Source organism: Pygocentrus nattereri, chromosome 10 (genome assembly GCF_015220715.1).
Source record: "Pygocentrus nattereri isolate fPygNat1 chromosome 10, fPygNat1.pri, whole genome shotgun sequence".
Lineage (NCBI taxonomy): Eukaryota > Metazoa > Chordata > Actinopteri > Characiformes > Serrasalmidae > Pygocentrus > Pygocentrus nattereri.
Genome location: NC_051220.1, coordinates 41,385,343 through 41,405,505, shown reverse-complemented (window position 1 = coordinate 41,405,505; position 20,163 = coordinate 41,385,343). Strand labels below are relative to the sequence as shown.

The following is a 20,163-nucleotide window of genomic DNA, read 5'->3' as shown; positions in this document are numbered from 1 at the left end:
AGCTGCTTGATTAATGTAGAGAGGAGAAGGAACTGTGGGCTCAGACTGACCGTGAGAGGAGGATGTTACAGTTCTGCGCTCGACGTCCATCGATGACCGAAAGCTCCTTCACCTTCTTAAGGGTCAGTGTGCCGTCTTCAGACTCTTTCTGCAGGAGGATTTAAAGTAAAAATCAGCTCTAACTGGCAAAAACAAAGAGCCAGGCACATAAATGACAACCTGAAATATCACAACAGATTAAGGAGGGAAAAGGAGCACGAATCAATTCGCATGCAGTCTTGTGTCGAAGTGTTTGGCAACCAAGAAAACCGTTTAAACTCTTTATGTGGGCAGTAAAAGAGATTCTGACAGTAGCTTTTTCTGTTTGTAGCTACTGATCCCCAAAGAAGTCCATACAATATAAAAGAGATGCACAGAAAATAGACACATCAAGGTTAAGTGACCCTCATTAGTCCCACAACAGGGGAATTTCACCTGCGCATTTAACCCATCCGTGCAGTGAAACACCACACACTAGTGAACACACACACTAGGGGGCAGTGAGCACACCTGCCTGGATCAGCCCTATCCGCACCACCCAGGGAGCAGTTGGGGGTTAGGTGTCTTGCTCAAGGGCACCTCAATCACATCCTTTCGGCTCTGGGGATCGAACCAGCCAGCCAGTTTTGCCAGACTGATCAATAACATTGATCTAAATATGTTTTATTTTTGCAAAAAATTCTCAAAACAATACGTTATGAATTTAAAATTACATTTGGTTCAATTTTTTTAACGTAGAAAACCTGTGTAATTAAAAACTGGTGGCCAACGGGCCCCTAGCAGGACCACCTCGGCCCACAGGTCACAAAGCCACTGAGATAAAGTACGTTAGTTAAGATTTTACAGTAACTACATGTACATGAAGCATTCATAACCAGTACAGTAACACTCCATTACCATTACATAATCACACTGAAACATTCATTAAAGCTGCACTATGCATGTTTGGGGGATTTGGAGCCCTCTCTGGTGGAAATGTGTAACTGCACACGTGTTTTGTAACGGGCTGTGCTTCGGACCCCTCCCCCAAGCTGATGAGTCTGATGAGTGTTTAAAATGGTCATGTTATTAAATTTCAGTGAATAATTTTTCAATTATTTCCTGCAGGAGATCAGCAAAGAGGTGGCCAGAGGTGGCCACTGCTCCCTAACACGCCATATGGCCACTCTTCTGGCCACACACAGTTATGCACAGTGAGTCAGCTATGATCAATACAGCAGTCACCAGAGGAATGTCCTCCTACCGGCTCTGCGTGATTGTCTACACTTTACTGTGAACATCTACCATCAGGGCAGCAGCCAGTAACCAGCTGAGCAGACAGAGGCGTGAACACTGGACGAAATCTTAAAGTTAGCCTGGTCTATTTCACTTAAAGAATCAGCTGACACTGGACTTCTACATCAGGAACACTAACATCTGCGTCAATACTGTAGTGTTTCACGTGGATCACATGATTTTAAGCAGCGAAACAGTATTCAGAAGAAAAAAAACTATTTCACTGAACCAAAAACAGGAACAAAATCAGGTCCAGCTGTTTTAAAAGGTGATTAACCAGTTGATAAATATATTTTATTAATGAAGGCCTTATAAGCATAGAAGAACATTATTAAATACTCTTTAGTAATGTACTCCTTAAATCCCAAAGGTGTTCTATGGGGTTGAGGTCAGGACTCTATGCAGGCCAGTCAAGTTCTTCCACACCAAACTGGCTCATCCACGTCTTTATGGACCTGCTTTGTGCACTGGTGTGCAGTCATGGTGGAACAGGAAGGGGCCGTCCCCAAACTGTTCCCACAAAGTTGGGAGCGTGAAATTGTCCAGAATCTCTTGGTGCTGAAGCTTTAAGAGTTCCTTTCACTGAAACTAAGGGGCCGAGCCCAACTCCTGAAAAACAACCCCACACCATGATCCCCCCTCCACCAAACTTTACACTCAGCACAATGCAGTCGGACAAGTACCGTCTCCTGGCAACCACCAAACCCAGACTCGTCCATCGGATTTCCAGACGGAGAAGCGTGATTGGTCACTCCAGAGAACACGTCTCCACTGCTCTAGAGTCCAGTGGCGGTGCTTTACTCCACTGCATTCCACGCTTTGCACTGCGCTTGGTGATGTAAGGCTTGGATGCAGCTGCTCGGCCATGGAAACCCATTCCATGAAGCTCTCTACGCTGTTCTTGAGCTGATCTGAAGGCCACATGAAGTTAGGAGGTCTGTAGTGATTGACTCTGCAGAAAGTTGGTGACCTCTGCGCACTATGCCCCTCAGCATCCGCTGACCGCTCTGTCATTTTACGTGGCCGACCACTTCGTGGCTGAGTTGCTGTCGTTCCCAATCGCTTCCACTTTGTTATAATCCCACTGACAGTGGACTGTGGAATATTTAGTAGTGAGGAAATTTCACGACTGGACTTGCTGCACAGGTGGCGTCCGATCACGGTACCACGCTGGAATTCACTGAGCTCCTGAGAGCGACCCATTCTTTCACTAATGTCTGTAGAAGCAGTCTGCAGGCCTAGGGGCTCGGCTTTATACACCTGTGGCCGTGGAAGTGACTGGAACACCTGAATTCAATGATCTGGATGGGTGAGTGAAAACTTTTGGAAACAGTGTAAAATGAACATTTCAATGCCATTATGAAGTCATAATGGAGAGGTTACTGTACTGATCATGAATTTGCCCTGAATGCATTATGAACATGTAGTTCCTGTAAAGTGTTACTGAATGTTTTTTCCTGTATCTTGAACGTATCTGCAGCAATCTTATTATATTTTGACAGACGTGCACCTCTACTGAGCCTATTAAACACCTGCTGTCTCAAATTAACTCAACAATAAAAACTATTACATTGTGTCTAATACAAAAAAACTCAAACAAAAAAAACTCGCTGCTTATAAACCGCTCCAGCACATGGCGTACAACAGGATTATAAAACGGTCATTATGATTTAAAAACTGCCAGCACACGGCCATCTGGGAAACAGGCCGCGTGGAATACAGCGTCCAGTTGTTTCTCAGAGCAGAAATCCACTTTAGTGTGGGGAGAAAAGACAACGAGGTGATTCAAGGATACAGGAGGCCTTTGAGCCAGACTAGACCGGAGCGTTTGTTTAACCTTAAAGGGCCCATACGCCCTTTTTCCGAGCTCTTTGGCTCAATCCCATTTCACCCCTCATCCCTACTACTTAGCCCTCTGTTTTGGTTGTTCAAGTTTAGGGTTGTTTGTCCCAATTTTTGTTGAGATGGAGGGGTAGGGCAAAGCATTAGGGCTACTTGACCCTCCAAGCGGAGATTTTCAGACACTCCAAAACAGAGAGATATATAAAAATAAATAAATAAATAAAAGAAAAACCAGCAAGACGACTGAACAAGAGACCAAAGAAACACCTAAATGTGAGTTTCTTCTTTAAAAATTACAATAACCATCATATTATCTTACTTTAATGTTGACTGTAATGTATTATGGTTGTTTACTTCATAACAAGCATAAAAAAAAAAGTTAATGCTAATGGAAAATTCGAACAAGAGGCTGGCGGAAATTTTCCCTTCTCTGCCATCACTGACGATGGGCCGGGTTGCCAACAGAGCGCCGCTAGTAGCCTGAAGGAATGTTTTTTAATCTAAATACAGCCAGCGGTGCAGCTCAAACATCCCTTTTAACTTCACTGTTAATGGGTGAGGCTAATGGGCTGGAGGTTAGGGAACCCGCCCTGTGAGCGGAAGGTCGCCGGTCGATCCCCAGAGCCGACAGTACATGACTTGAGCAAGACACCTAACCCCCAACTGCTCCCCGGGACTCAGCCCTTAAATGGACTTGGCCCTCAGCACCTGAGTGAACTTCTTTCTTATTATGAGCCGTTACGCCTACTCAGGTGCGAGGCGGAGAGAGAATTCTCGCACAAAGCCCCCCAGCTTTGGAATAAGCTTCCAGTCAGTGTTCGGGACTCAGACACAGCCTCAGTCTTTACGTCCAGGCTAAAAACTGTTTAGCCAAGCTTTTGATAATTAGCTGTGTGCAGATTTTGGGGGTTCACTGACTGAGTACTACAGTGACTGGGAGTGTTGGTGCTGTCGTCCTGCTGCTCTCATGCTTAATACTCTGTTAAAGCTCAGCCTGCCGGAGTCTCTGTTTCACTCTCTTAACACTGGCTTGATCAGGTGCCCACTGCTCGCCTGTTTCCCGGCCCAGTCTGGCCACTAGGGGTGGGAATCTCTAGGGACCTCACAATTCGATTCCGTATCACGGCTTCAAAGCGTGCAACACCGTGAGAAAGCCCTGATACTCAATGACTCAGAACTGGCGTGCGGACTGCAGGTCACACAGCAACGCCGTCTCACCTGGCTAGTCACAGCGAAAAGGTAAAGAGATTTCAGACGAACATTTGGAGACGAATGGACTTACTCGCATTAATAAGCAGCGCAGTTGGTTTCCTGGAACATTAAACCTGCAATGAGAGACTGTCGAACACTAAAGTTCTCTTTCGAATTTTTCCGTTCCACCTTAAATGGTGGCACATCTACATCATTTAAGGTGGAACGGGAAAATGTGAACAAGAAGCGGCAGAAAGAGAAGCGAGTTCAGCCTCATAAAACAGTTGAATGTTGAGAGACATTTTACAATAAGCTGCTCTATTTTTGAGGAATTTTTGACCGAACCTGGTTTTTAATGCAGAGCCGGGTGGATTTCTCGCTCATCCAGGTGTGTTTCTATTATGTGCCATCACAGACTGTCTGGGCGCTGCACTTACACATGTCCAAGTTCTGCCTTTAGCGTTCCGTCAACATTATGCCATAAATTAAATATTTAGAAAATCTATTTTTGACATTTGTGAATTGATTCAGAATCGTCCACGTCCGCATCGCGATGCATCTAAGGATCAACCCCCCATCCATACTGAGCACCATGAAGCTTCCTCCTGTACAACGCTGTGCAAACCTCACCTGCATGAACGCACCCCCCTGATGATGCTGCTGCATTTTTTTAATCATAGACATTTTAATCATAGACACTCCTGCTTTTCCTTTCTTTCTGTATCTTATATTAATGGTCAAATCTCATTTTCTGCTGTTATCCGGTGTCGACCAGAGGAGGATGGGTTCCCCTTCTGAGTCTTGGTTCCTCTCAAGGTTTCTTCCTGTTGCTCTTTGAGTTTTTCCCACCACTGGCAACGCTCATGGGGGCTCGGACCCCAGTTTTTCTGTAAAGCTGCTTTGTGACAACACCTGTTGTAAAAAGAGCTAGATAAATAACTTTGACTTGACTTGATTTGATCTGCACAGACTGGGAACTGAATGAAATTTTAACAATATTTATGTCCTACATCAAAAAGTGAGGTAAGGAAATCCTGCCTTTTATTATGCTCACTAAGACTACAGTTGGTTGAATGACTGCATGGCACATACATTGGCAAACTACAAGCAGATACACACTGAAAAGTTCACGAGTAAACAACATTCATTCATCAGGATGGTATTTTTCACAGTGATGCTTTACAGCACACAATGGATCCATTTAGACAAGCTGCAGGGATCAGGAACAGTTAACAGGCCACAAAAAACAGACAAACAACTGTTTTCACAAAATGTGAATGAAAAAAGAACAAAATGTGCTTTCAGAGAAGATCTTATATTAAAATGCAGATAACTGGATAGTAACGTCATTATTTTGTATATATTTTGTTCCTGTTGAACGTTTATTGGATAAATACAATACTGAAAAATGTTATGTTACTGTTATTTTAATAGATCTAATATATGCACAGTAGCCACATTCACATGCAATTTAATAATCTGTTAATAATAATAATAATCCGGCTAAAAGCGCAATCAGAATAGAATTCGTCCATATAAACACCTCAGTCTTAATAGTCTAGTCTGGTTGAGGCCATTCAGAAAACAGTTTCTATCCAATTGCACGAGGTGGGTAATCCTGTAAATAATCTGTTAAATAGAAGAATAATATCCGTGTAAACGCCTGTATCCGATTACATTCCCTATCGGAAAGTTTAAGTCCGTTCTGCATGAGCGTCACGTCACAGTGAGAGTTTATACGGTTCAACACGGCGGAGCAGAAACTGGTCTGCAGAGGAGACGAAGTTCATGCTCTGATCTTTAAAAGACGGCGGTGGGACGGACGTCCAGCTTATGTGTCTCAGAACACGACGTCTTCCTCTCGGCCTTCTTTAATAAGGACGTGTGAAGGACGTTTTCCTGAGTCTGACGTCATTTTAAAGCAGTTAAAAACACAATCACTGCTCACTGCTGCTCATCTCACTCTGACTGGAGCTCACATGATGCTGGTTGTCATGGTAACGTCTACACTAAGTGGTTCTCTATGCATGCACGTAAATTTTGGATCGGTTTGCTTGTAGTGAGCATTGAATCAGAGATTTTCCAGCAGATTGTTGAGTAGAGTGAGAATAAACACCTCAGTCTTAATCTACAATCGGAATGTATTCAATAAGAATTGGAGAAAACCTTTGCATGTAAACAGACATTGTGCATCAACTGCTGTTTTCTTTCATTCTAACCAATTTTTCCTTTACAATTATCCTACACTATACCAATAAGAGTAGTTGAGCAAGACTCTTAATACTACCCTTGCCTACCTGTGCAAAAAATGTCACTCTGGAAAAAAGTGTCTGACAAAAGCTGTAATCGTAATAAAATCTGCAAATGATTGTTAGTACTTGGTTAACTACATGTAAGCTATTTTAACATTTTCACTCAACCCTGTTTCTCTTTGTGATTACATTTTGTGTTTATTTTCACTTTTCGTGATTCCTGAACACACAAATTTTGTAAAGAACAACATACATATTTAATAAATTCTTGATAAAACTTCCAACACATACAGCAGCAACTCACAAATCAATATGAACACCTAGGTATAAAGAAATATATACAGGAGTTGGTTTATAAAGTCTAGATTAATTAATTAATTAATTAATTAATTAATTAATTAAATAAATAAATGGCAAACAGATGGCATTTTTGCAAAAGCTTAAACATGCAACTGATTAGAGGGTCCACTCACCTGTCTAAAGCTATTGAAAAGAAGGAAGTCCTAGAGAGCATGCAGAGAGCAGGAATATCGTGATGTTAGTTAAAAGCAAAAGGGTGCTATAGAGAATTACACAGCAGACCACAGCGCATAGAGAGAAACAGAGGAGCAGACGAAGGAAAGGAAAGAGTTACAGACAATGTGCAGAATGCAAAACTTGGTCTCTGAATTGCTAGTTAGTTTAAACTCTGCAATGTGAGGGTGTTCACCAACCGTTTGTAAATACCACAGGTTATTACCAAGCTGGCATTTATATGTAAATGTATTTGTATGTCATTTTCTCTAATCACTGGGTGTTGCTAGCAAATTCAAACTGGGACTTAATTTCCAAACAGTGCTTGGACCCCTAAGATTACCGCTTGCAGCCATAATTTGGGACATTTTGTCACTTATCCAAAAGAAATGGATGAGGCAGTCATGGTAAATAAGGTCTGATGTTTGCTAGTGATCTGAAGACAGCATCTGAATGTTAAAATATGAATTACGTTTTTCAAATCATCTTCATTTTCTTCTGGTTTTAGTCTCAGCCGATTAAGACCCCACTGTAAAGTCCTATTAGACAAGAGTGGCTCTCCCTGTTTGTTTTACTGTTCTAAGAAGAAAATTACCCTTATGTGCATGATGCATGGGCCTTAACGTCCTAAACTTTGCTCTTTTACAGCATGAGGTCAGTCGTACCTGCTGTCTCTGGTAGGCTGAGAAGGTTCTCTCGATGTCCTCCAAGTCCAGGACCTTAAAAACCATAACGTCGTCCATATCCATCCACAATGTCCCTTCCAGTTTATTCTGTGGGACAGAAAAACACGAAGTTCACTCACAGCAGACGAAACTTCCACTAAATATGCAATGTTTGCAGCATGCAGTCGTATGCATAAGTTTTGGCACCCTGGTCAAATGATACGTCTTACTGGTTTTTGACTCACATATTGGAAAAGGAACATAAAAATGTGGCATGTGTGAAAGTTATGGCACATTTTATGTTTTTCCAAAGTGTTAAATTCAGCAAATAAACAGAGGTTGTGCAAAAAAAAATTGCAGTAGTCTTATGTTCACTTAGAAAAATCAACAAACCATAATTTGATCATGTTCAACTTTTTGCATATGACTTAACCTGCAGGCAAACTAATTATATACCAAAAATGACAACATTAAAAATGGTCAACTTGCCTTCAACCCTTAGGCATCAACAGTATCAATATAACACGGTAATCTTAAATGATTTTTCCCTCAGTTCATTTAAACAAGTAGAGAAAATGTGTGGAAAGTGCAGATTCTAAACTTTCAATCCACACATAGAACAGGAGATATTTCACTAGGAGTTGAATTTTATGAGTTATTGTTTTTTTATGTTATGGCTTCTTTTTGTTTAAAGAAAAAAATGCATTCACTAAAAAATGTTTAACTTGTTTAGTAAAGAAAATGGTTTTATACAGAACCATGAACACGCAAAGAACTATGCATGATTAAAGGGTTTTTTTGCATCGTGAAAAGAATCTTAAGAATGAGCTGTAGGTGGTTCTATACCAAGCTTTTTTGAAAATGGTTCTATATAGCACCCAAAAAGGTTATTCTATTGTTACCATGTCACGCTTGTAACAAGAGAATAACCCATTCAAAAAGGTTCTATATAGAACCATCTTCAGCACATTCGGCATCAATCTGAAGAACCGTTTAATCATGCAAAGGGTTCTTTGAGTGTTCATGGTTCTTCATAGAACCATTTTCTTCACTAAAGAACCTTTGAAGAACCATTTTTTTAAGAGTGCACTTAAGATTTTTGGCATTTTTTTCTTTGTTGACATCAAGACAAAGAGGAGAAAGTCAGAAGCGCAGACTCAAACCTGTCCATGCAGGATGTGAATAAAGAGTCCATGTAATAAATAACTGAACTATGTAAAGATGTAGATAGTTACATTTATCAGCACAGTAACATGGCAATATTAAATCTATATTTCTAAAGCATAAAGAGGAAGATGCAACAGCTCAAAAGATGACTCTTAAATGGTAGAGCGAGCATCACACTGAACACTTTCTCTAACAGTTGATCCAAGCACCAAGCCCTATTGGAGCTGGATTAGTTTGATCTGTGGCGGCGTCATAATTTGAGCGATTACAGACGAGATCTGTGAATTTAATCCAGTCGGAATCTGCCACGTCTAGCTTTTTCCAGTCTGCCAAGTAACAATCCCAGAGGACATTACCTCCTACAATTCACTGAACTCTGAGATCCTCGGTAACAGCAGTCCTGTTCAGTAATGTGGTAACAACATCGCAGGATTGAAACAGAACCTCCAATTTTATTCTGCGATGGGAAGACCAGGCTTTCAGCTAAATGGAGCTTGATTTCACCCGGTTCCTTAATCTTCAGGTTTAGGAATACTGAAATCCACAACAATTCAGTGCATATTCCATCCCATACGCTACGATTATGCACCATCACTCTGAATTGCCACTGATAACAGATGTCACTCCACACTGAAATGAGATGTGAAGTCCTGTCCCTCGTCCAGTGCTGTGTTTTGGGGGTTTTGCCGCCATTTTTGCCATTTAGCCACATAAAGTTGCTATCATTCAAAAGTCTAGCACCTGTCGCATAACTCTATTGTAACTGTCCATGCGATGATGTCTGGATTTGGGCTATTTGAGCTAATTTGGGGGAATTACACAGGTCCTTCATGCTGTACAAATCAGCCAGTCAAATCACACACAAACTGCATTACTGAACCTAATCTGCTAAAACTAATCCAGCTCCAATAGGGCTTACAATGTTTTTTGGAAACCCAGCCTGGAATGGTTGAAACACATTCTATACTCTCCAAAATAAAGGTACTAAACAGTGACTGGGGCAGTTCCCCTCCCGTCACTGGGGTGGAACCCTCAAGGCTCCATCTCAGTACCTTCAGTCAGGGAACATAACTGAACCATAATCCACTGAGATGATCTGTTCTAAGCTGGACTGACTCCACACACCCCACCCTGCCTCGCCTCCAGGCTTTTATTCTACTGCTCGGTTTTAAAACAATCGGTTATGAAAAGGAACAAATACCAACTTTTCACCTGGAGGAACTGATTTAAGCTCCACAATCAGACCTTAAACCCACTGCTGCAGCTTTGAGGGAACATTTAGACTGTTTGGACCTTGATGAAGGAAAATGTACCTGAACAGAACCTTCGTTTCTAACAGTGTACCTGTGTTGTCATAGACAGGATCAGAACATTAATGTGATCCATATTGCAGAAAGGTGGTCATGTCACACAGGGAGTAAACATTGTTTCTGATCTCCTCTGTTTTTCTCAACTTCATTACTCCTTTATGTGCCTTTCATTTGTTCCTTTCCCTCCATTCTATAAACTTCTATAACCTGCTGTTATTCTTTCCTGAACTGCTTTGGGTCCAGTTTCATTTTGTTCAGTGAATTTTAGATTTTATTTTTTTGGGGGGGATTTTTACCCAAATTTTTTTACCCAATTATTCCAATTCCACCTAGCAGTTAGGACTCCCCCAGTCACACAATATCATCAAGGCTAGGAGGGTGAAGGCAGCACAGGCTTCCTCCAAGACCTGTGAAACCAGCCACTGCATCTTTTCGAACGGCCGCTCACAAAACTTCACTGGACAGCCGAACGCACTCGGAGGAAAGCGTCAACCACCAGATCTGCTACGTCAGCTGACAGACGCCCGACTAGAATCGAGTTGAGTGATGGGGGGAGAAGGGGGGGACATCCTACCCACCCAGAGAGAGAGCGAGGCCAATCGTGCTCTCTTGGACTCCCGACTACGGAAGGCTGTAGCATCACCAGGGATCGAACTCGTGATCTCCGGATGACGGGGCCAACGCTTAGATGGTTGCACCACTCGGAAGCCCCTGTTCAGTCAATTATTTAACTATTTGTTTACTTACTTATTTATACATTCATCGTCTCCCTTGTTTAAATGCATGTGAGCTACACTGACTCGCCTCATTAAGCTTGGTCCAGTTGAAGGATTTGAGTGGATTTGAAGGTTGAGGGATGTTCTTCTTCTTCAGCCCAGGACCTCCAGGCAGCAGGGGTGCACCGAAGGGTAGGCCAGGTGGTGGCGGGGGACCACCTGGAGGAGGTGGAGGAGGTGGAGGTGGAGGTGGAGCCCCACCTGGAGGTGGAGGAGGTAGAGGGATGTCAGTAGGCACTGGGGGAGGAGGAATGGGGCCTCCAGGGGCCCCAGGGACAAGAGGAGGACCACCAGGAACGTTCGGCCGCTAAAAAAAAAAAATGGAAATAGTTTCATCAGCTAAAGTGATAATTTGGGGAAAAACTCACCCCAAACGTAGTCGATGTATTCTGTATATAGTCTATATATATATATATATATATATATATATATATATATATATAGTCTATATATATATATATATAGAGTCGATATTCATCCCATTTTATAAAACGAAAGTTGTGGTCTCCAGGAGTCCTGTCACTGGTGTAATAACAAAATAGCATAACAAAAATCTCTTATTTTGAAATGAAATAAGTCACACCGATGACGTCACTCGACCTCCTTTGACCTGTTTTCTGAGGATCTATGAAGAAAAGCTCATGGTGAGTCCACTGCGTCTCTCAGTTCTCAGAGATCTTCTCATTCAGCTCATGATCTCATATGAAGCTTCTAGCTGACGTCACTGGTGTGACCGACTTTATTCTGAGGTCATTGTGTAAAAATAGAAACACAAATGGATTAAATTGCATATTTTAGTGGATTAAAATATGGAATTTAGTGGAGTTCCCTGATGGACAGCGTGTGGTTTGATGTTCTGTAGCAGCCGTTTAGGAAAATGCATTGATCATTAAAAACGTCTCTGGTGTTTCCTTTATTATGTGGAACACCGATGACGGTCAGTAACACCAGTGACTAATTATAAACAACTGCTCACACAGGGGTTGGCTTTGTATTAAAGATGGGTTTTACCCCCTTATAGCAGTTTGTAATTCTGGGCAGGTCCAGTAGTGTTTTATATTATCTACACTGCTGTCTGTCTGTATCGTGTGTGTGTGTGTGTGTGTGTGTGTGTGTGTGTGTGTGTGTGTGTGTGTGTGTGTGTGTGTGTGTTAGTGAGGGGAGCGTACGGTGCTGAGCTCGTGCAGTCGGGCGGACAGTTCAGCCACTTGCTGTTTGACCAGCTTGTGTTCGCTGCTCTCCTTCTCCAGCTTCTCTTTCATCTTATTGAGCGTCTGCATCATCTCCTCCTTCTCCTGAGCCTTGGCATCACACTCTCTCTCCTTCTTCTCCAGCTTCTGCTGCAGATCGTGGTGTTCTGCACAGCAACAGCACAAAAACAAGTGGCAGTGAATCGATTAGATTAGATTTCAATATTGTAATTATATTTCAAAACCTACGCAGTTGAATTACATCCCAGAAAAAAATGCCAGTCGTCCCAAAGTGAAAACCGACCATCCAAAACATTGAATTGCTTTCTTTACATTACATTTTTCTTTAGACTTTGTATTAGTTCTCGGATCCCTAAACATGACAAATGCCTGTTAGGAACACAGAATACATGTTTAGCACACATGTATCCACAAGTACAGACACACAGTGAATAAAAAACTGGGAGCGTTGGTGCCGTCGTCCCACAGCTCTCACGCACTCACTCAGGTTTGTTGACGATGGACAATGTCTCTGTTACCTTTCTGGTTCTCTCTTTTAGTTAGGCTGTAATATCTAGACCTGCCAGAGTCTCTGCTGCTCTGTTAACCCTGTTATCTGTGATCAGTCACTCATTACAGAACTGACTCTCTGTGTGCTTCCTTTTCTTTGCGGAGTTGAACAGCTGCTCATCCTGTGGGTCTGACGCTGTCGCTTCTTCTGCCTTCAGTGAGTGCCCGGCCTTCTGGACTGTTTTGACCACCAAGGAGCTTCACACTGTACAACGCTGTGCAAACCTCACCTGCATGAACTGACCCCTCCTGCTGCTGCTGCTGCATCAATTCAAACTACTTAATTAACCGTTGCTCCACCGGTTTTTCCCCGCTTTGTGTTCTAATATTTTATACTAACGCCGTTTGCTGCCCAGTGTGGACCAGAGGAGGATGGGTTGCCCTTTTGAGTCTTGGCTCCTCTCAAGGTTTCTTCCTCCTGCTCTTAGGGAGTTTTTCCTTGCCACTGCTCTATATAAATAAACTTTGACTTGACTTGACTTGGCTTGATATCTGTGGTCCATAATTACATTTCTGCAATACAGTATCTACAATATGTTTATCAAAACCTGTGACTATGTTTGTAGCATTTTAAGAACAACTTTATTCCTTATAATAAACTGCATCCTTGACATCAAATTCAGATTATGTTCAGGTTTTCTTGCAATAAATCTTAAAACTGTAAAAATTATTGCAGCAATAATCTGCTTTACAGATCCAGATTTCATTGGAACGCCCATCAGAAATAGCTAGTAATCAGTAATTATAAACAGTCATTAACATTTCATTTGTCACAATTTATGATAAAAATCTGACGCTATAAGGCGTCATTGGCAAATCACTGAATGCAACATGCCATGCAATCTGATTGGTTGAGAAGGTTCCAACTTATTTCACCATAACATCACGTTTTCAGACTGGCTGGAATAAAACAACATTAATACCGATCTGGAAAAACTGACCGAACTGAGCTGAACCTGATATTGAGGCAGTTTTACGGCTCAGTCTGACTTGATCAGACTCTGAAGATCAGACGACACTAAATTCCCAAACTGTCGTCACCACTGAGCAGCTTTTCAGTCGGCAGCTGTGACAGAAGAACAGCTGAACAACCTGGAACCAAGGTCGTCAAAACGAGACATCAAAAGGCCCAGACGAACACGGTGGATTCAGAAGTCAGAGTCATCGCTCTGCCGAGACTGAAGTGAGGGTTGTGCTCACGTACCTTTCCTCATCTTCTCCGCCTGCTCTTTCCACTGTTTGACTTCGTTCTCATTGACTAACCTGCGAAAACGAGAGGGAAGGAGGTTAGAACAGGTTACAGGACTTCAATCTAAATCCCCCACTTACAAACAAACAGGCTACAATTCCTCAGACAAAGGAAACCAGGCAGATGAGGATCTGTTAGATGTTCTGGAACCAAAGGCACCCGATAAAGTTCTTATATACAAATAAAACCTCGTATCTCCAAAATGATAACTTTTAAATGTAAGTCAATGGAACCAGACTTCCAAGTCATTTGGAAGTCACCAAGTATGCACAACATAAAGGGCAACTGCTTTTTGGAAATGGAAAACACAAACACACACACACACACACACACACACACACTAATAATTATATATATATATATATATATATATATATATATATATATATATTAATTATACATACACACCCACACTCTTCAGGACAAAACCTTGTATCTCCGTTTTTTCATTTTTTTCATAATTTGAAAATAGCAGTTGCCCTTTATGTTGTGTCAAAATTTTATGACAACAACAGAAACGCTCTAAAATTATTTGGAACAAAAATATTCCTCCATTAAAACATAAAATTGGTTTGGCTTCTCCTGTAAAGTGACAGTTTTTGGAGATACGATTGTTAATAATCAACTAACAACATAACTACTTCCACTGTTGTCATAACAACCACTGGGCAGATTCCAACCACAGTTTAAAGATGACTTCACTATGTAATCAGTAAAACCAGCAGGGGAGCATAAAACTCCCCTCTAATGCACAATTTAAATCTTTTAAGACTTTTTAATAATTATAAGCAGCATTCAGGGCTGAGTGCAGCACTACATCACCCGTGAAAACCTGTTCCTAAGACTCGATCTAGCCCTCCCGAAATCCAGAGCAGTGGTCAGATTGAGAATGGGGGCAGAGCTTCCTTCCCCAAAACGACCCAATTACCTCAAACTCTGGATTATGGGCTCAGGATTATATTTCTAAAGCAAAATTACAAAAATCCCCACAAAATCTTCTAAACGACAGACAGTGTTAAAACCGCAGTATATTAATAACCCAAAGTATGGATGTATACAGGCGAATGGGGCCTTGATGTTTACACTAATATAAAATGTAACACTGAGTTTTTTCTGTGAAATTTTCAAAGGATGCACTGTTACCCCAAAAAATCAATATGAAAATTATAAATAGTAACTTCACTGACAGGTAACGTGATCAGACTTGAGCTAGACAAAGTCTGGAGCTGGAGTTTAAGCAGCTTCAGCAACTTTAGAGTTCACTTCCATGGCCATAACTGGCTAGGAGGACACCGAGGTCCGGACATTGGTAGTTTCAGAAGGATCTGAAAGAGTTTTAAGAGACTCGGTGTGGAAAAAGGGACATAACTACCAAATGAGCAGTGACTGCCTCTCCGCTGACCTCAGAATAGCTGTGGTTCGGCCCTAGACTGCCCGCTCTGTTTGTCTCTGTTTGAGACGCTACAGCCCTGAGTACCAGAGTAGCTTTGGCTTCTTGAGATGGTATAGGCTAACCTACAACACTGCTATGGTAAAAGTGTGGCTAGCTGAGAGTTTATGAGCACAATTAACACATTAAGTTTGTAAAATGCAAACCCTGCGTGTCGTTTTCTGTTTGGGCTGCTCGTAATGTTGCTGGCTAAATCACGGGGGCCGGGCCGAGCCGGGCCAGGCCGGACCGAGCCAGGCTGGGCCGGGCGATAAAGAAAGAAAAGAAAGGACTTAAAATTCCCAGCGAGTGTCTTGTCTTACTTCGTGGGCTAAACAGCCGAGTGTTTTTGAGTTGTGTAGAAATAATAATAAAAGAAAGCTCCATCTTCACACCTGCCCCCAGCATCTTTCCTCCACCCATTGTTTAAGTTGTTTCACCGACTCACTCACGGACTCACTCACCGGACTCACTCACCGGACTCACTCACCGGACTCACTCACCGGACTCACTCACCGACTCACTCACCGACTCACTCACCCGACTCACTCACCCGACTCACTCACCCGACTCACTCACCCGACTCACTCACCCGACTCACTCACCCGACTCACTCACCCGACTCACTCACCCGACTCACTCACCGACTCACTCACCCGACTCTCTCACCGACTCATTGACTGATTGTTAGTTTATGAAACAGTAATAGCAGGTTATGGAAGCATCCATGTAATTATCCTTGGAAAGTCCATGAAATGCAATTGATCAGCCGAGCCGTGTTTGGTGTCAGAAGTTTGTTTCCTTAGGTTTTCACACTGGAGCTGTGAGGCTAATGTAGCTAACAAGCAATGTAGGCTTAGACCCACAGACTAGCATTCGGCCTAAAGCATCACACAGTATCTCTAACAGACTTGCTTATGAGGTTTCAGACACCGTATTAAAACAGTGTTGCTATAAGAAAATTTGGGGACTTCAAGACTCTTATTGTTTTAAGCTTTGATAAACTTCTGGCAGTTTTCAGATAGAAATCAGAAAAACAACGTTAAAGAAACAAACTTCAGCCACCAAACACGTCCTGGCTGACCAACTACCTTACTGTAAGAGGGGGAACTCATTTGAATGTTTGGCTGAACCAGCACAGCCATGGCCCGAAAACCTCAAATTGCTCCTTATGACAAATTTTCACAATCGATGCACGAATTTCCTTCCTAAATGTCTTTTTTCTTAACTTCATTCTTAAGAAAAAAAGTTACAAAAAACTATTTTTCATCAAATAACTTCTTAATTTATTATTTTCTTTACTATTGTCTTAGGACTAATTCTAAGAACGAGTGGTATCCTCTTCCTTACTCTTCCTCTGTAACGGCACTTTTTATTTCTTTACTTAGATTTTTAAACTCTCAATTTAATTTCTAATCTAATTTTTAATTGAATATTTCTCTCTTTTAAATATGTTGTTTTAATTATGTATTATCATGCTTATAAGTCCTATTCTCGTTTATTTTTCATTTCTTTTAAACAGCTCTGTATTTTCTCATTTGTAAAGCACTTTAAATGACAGCAAAGTCTGAAAGGCGCTATATAAATAAACTTGCCTTTCCTGCTCTTAAAATTAGTATCTTCTTAAATGTTTTCTTAACCTCATTACAGCCTCACACTGTCTCAGGCTGTACGAGTCGACAAGGTCAGCATCTAAATTTATCTCGGACGCTGCCTCTGCTGCTCATCCTCGCCCGTCACCCCACAATTATCATATTTTCCAATGAGGAAATTTCCCTGTTGGCCGTTTCTTCCACCATCTCCTCCAGTTCTTGTTTGTTAAAATTGTTTAAATGCTTGGTTTGACGTTCTTCCCCATTTTGCTCCTCTGAGAAGATTAAACTACTGAAATAACACAAACTCAAATTGTACCTCGCATCGTTTGTGATACATGGTAAAATACATCCGACAGAAGGCAACAATGAAGGTTTTCCTCAGAAAAGGAAATAATTCAGAACATTTGAGAACATTTTTCCAAGAATTGCATTCAAGAACATTCTTACGAACTTCTTAGTGTTTGTCTTAAGAGTCTTCGCAAGGGTTTTTCCTTGAAGAAAGTTCTCATGAATCCGGCCCCTGAACCCATATCCCACTGGATTTGGTAGCGTGTGAGAAGAAAACATCTTTCCAACTGAGCTCTACAGTGATCGGAGTGCCGGTATTCCCAGTGTTTGACTTATGTGACTCAAAACATCCACGAGTGCTGACGTGTGAGATAACGTGATTAAATGAGTGATTCAGGCAACTGGGAGAGAGAAAAGGGCGAACAGACGTCTCTGCACGCCATAGGAACAGAGGAGCTGCTCGAAAACAGGCAAATAAGAGCCTTTATAATGTTTCTAACCTTCACAATGTGTTGAGCACAATTTCCCCTGGAGGTTATGGAACCCGCCCTGTGACTGGAAGGTCACCGGTTCGATCCCCTGAGCCGACAGTACGTGACTGAAGTGCCCTTGAGCAGGACACCTAACCCCCAACTGCTCCTGTGGATAGGGCTGCCCACCAAGTGTGCTCACTGGCCCAAAGTGTCTGTGTGTGTGTGTGTGTGTGTGTGTGTGTGTGTGTGTGTGTGTGTGTGTTCACTAGTGTGTACGTGGTGTTTCACTGGGGTAAATGCGGAGGTGGAATTTCCCCGTTCTGGGACTAATAAGGGTCACTTAATAATAAGTCACTCTCAGTTGCCAGTTTGTAGGGAAATACAGGTTGATTCAAGATTCGAGATTCAGCCAATTTCAAACTGATTCATTTCTCCTGTAAATCGTTCCAGATCAGTGCAGTGAGCTGTAAACGGTTTAAATGAGCATAAAGTTTATTATGTAGTTCTACAAGGTCTCAGTCTGAACCTCCTCCAGCTGGACGGACGACATCAACACCACAGTCAAACTCATCCCAGACTGGACTGAGCGTGTCGGGCGTCGCTGCTCTCACGGCTCTTTCAGTGGGATTTCGGAGATCATCCAGTGCTGTGGAACCAGTGCCGAACGCTCTGAGCTGCTGGAGCTTCACTGCCCACGAAATTCAGGCTGCACAGTTCTGACGGATTCACTCTTATTGACGTGGAGAACGCAGAACGCTTTCTGCTCAGGGGTCTCAGCTCCTCTCAGACTGAAGGAGCCAGTCAGAAACTCTATGACCCCCTCTTACAGCTGGATTGTGATTGGTTCCTCGGCGCCTCACGGCTATAAAAACATGGCGCTTTGAAATCAGACGATCGGATCTGTTTGAATCACCCTGTATTTCTCCAGCTTTTGCTGTGATATCTGCAGGTTTTTGCAATGCTTCTTGCTTGTGAATAAACAGGTCAGTCAGTCTAGCTTTGTTCGTACCACATGATGACGGTGAGATTTAGAGCTCTGAGGGCTTTTTTGTCATTTCTCTTTGCCTTATAGTCAACTGTGCGCCCTGATGAAAAACAACGTGAAAGATCGTTGTTAAGCGTACTCACATTCGCACCACGTTCTTCACATTGAAGTTCTCTAAAGGAGCCACATCGGGGTCGTGACCTTTGTCGTTCTGCAGGACGATCTGCTGGACGATTCGGTCGAGGAGGAGCCAGTACTGCACTGTGTTCCCGCTCCGTTTATCTACACAGAGAAACAGCCATCGACCATAAAACATAGAAACTACACTGTTACACATCACACCATATGTTATCATTCAAACGTTCACCTCCCAATCGGAAGTGTGGGAATTATATGCCTTCTGATTTTTGTCCAAATGAAAACGACCTCTGAAAAATTCAGCTTTGTGCTAACAAACTATCTGTTGATTCTGACCAGTGGTGGGATTAGGGTTAGGATTTGGATTAGAGCAGGTTTAGACTTCATGAAAATTATAGTCAATTTAGTAGATACTGAGTTGAACGTAACTTAGTAAATTCAGTATCTACACAGCATCAAAAGTGTGCTATCCAAACAAAGTGTTATGTATTCGATATTTTATTTGGATAGTCGCCAACATCATTTTAAAATTAGACCTAATCATTTTTTGTATCTCTGTCATTTGCAATAACTGTCTTAGTTTACTTCCCTAAATAAAATGCTATATGCATTAAAAATCTGAGGACATTAAAAACTAGGTAGACCTTGTATGCAGGATAATAACCTGGGTGGTCCGAGGGTGGACCAGCAGTGGCAAACAGTCAGAGGGGTGCCGACCTTATCAAGCCAGCTGACTAATATATGCCTGTGATCTGGTTAAGCCTTCAGTTTTGGTCACAAATACCAAAACTTGGTCAAAAAACAAGAAATAAAACCACCTTGATGTTCACACCAATTTCTGCTAGCACTCCTACGGGATTTCTATTCCTTTGTTAGCTCTAAGCTGATGCACCTGAACAATCTTGGCCATTCTAGATTAAATATGGACACATAAAGCTTGTAAAAGACATTCTACATGTTTTATTTAAAGTCTGTAACAGACAATAACATTAGTGCTTGTATGTTTGTGTGACAGTGACTTTCAGTAAAGAGTCCTGACACACAGCTGCCGCCACCGTTTTCCATTCCTAACAACTAGTCAGTGATGTATCTAGAACTTCCAGAAGGACTAGAGTGATGTTCTTACGAAATTGGTCCCATTGGAAATCAAAGTGTGATTGGTTGATTCCTCCGTCATTTCCTAGCCATGTTGGCAGTTAATCTAACGAGTTTAATG

The 20,163-nt window shown here is 42.0% G+C and overlaps 1 protein-coding gene across 4 annotated transcripts in view; it reads right to left on the bottom strand.

The window, feature by feature from the left end:
• Window positions 1-20,163, bottom strand: part of daam1a (dishevelled associated activator of morphogenesis 1a) — a 111,659-nt gene that overhangs the window by 25,084 nt on the left and 66,412 nt on the right. For 3 of the 4 annotated variants that reach the window (XM_037542232.1, XM_037542231.1, XM_037542233.1), the window contains 7 exons: window positions 18,953-19,091; window positions 13,995-14,053; window positions 12,200-12,387; window positions 11,059-11,337; window positions 7,778-7,885; window positions 7,073-7,102; window positions 51-148 (listed from right to left, as the gene is read on the bottom strand). In XM_037542232.1, coding sequence (XP_037398129.1) covers window positions 51-148; window positions 7,073-7,102; window positions 7,778-7,885; window positions 11,059-11,337; window positions 12,200-12,387; window positions 13,995-14,053; window positions 18,953-19,091 — 901 coding nt within the window. The remainder of the gene's footprint in view (window positions 1-50; window positions 149-7,072; window positions 7,103-7,777; window positions 7,886-11,058; window positions 11,338-12,199; window positions 12,388-13,994; window positions 14,054-18,952; window positions 19,092-20,163) is intronic. The other variant, XM_037542234.1, reaches the window with a different exon arrangement.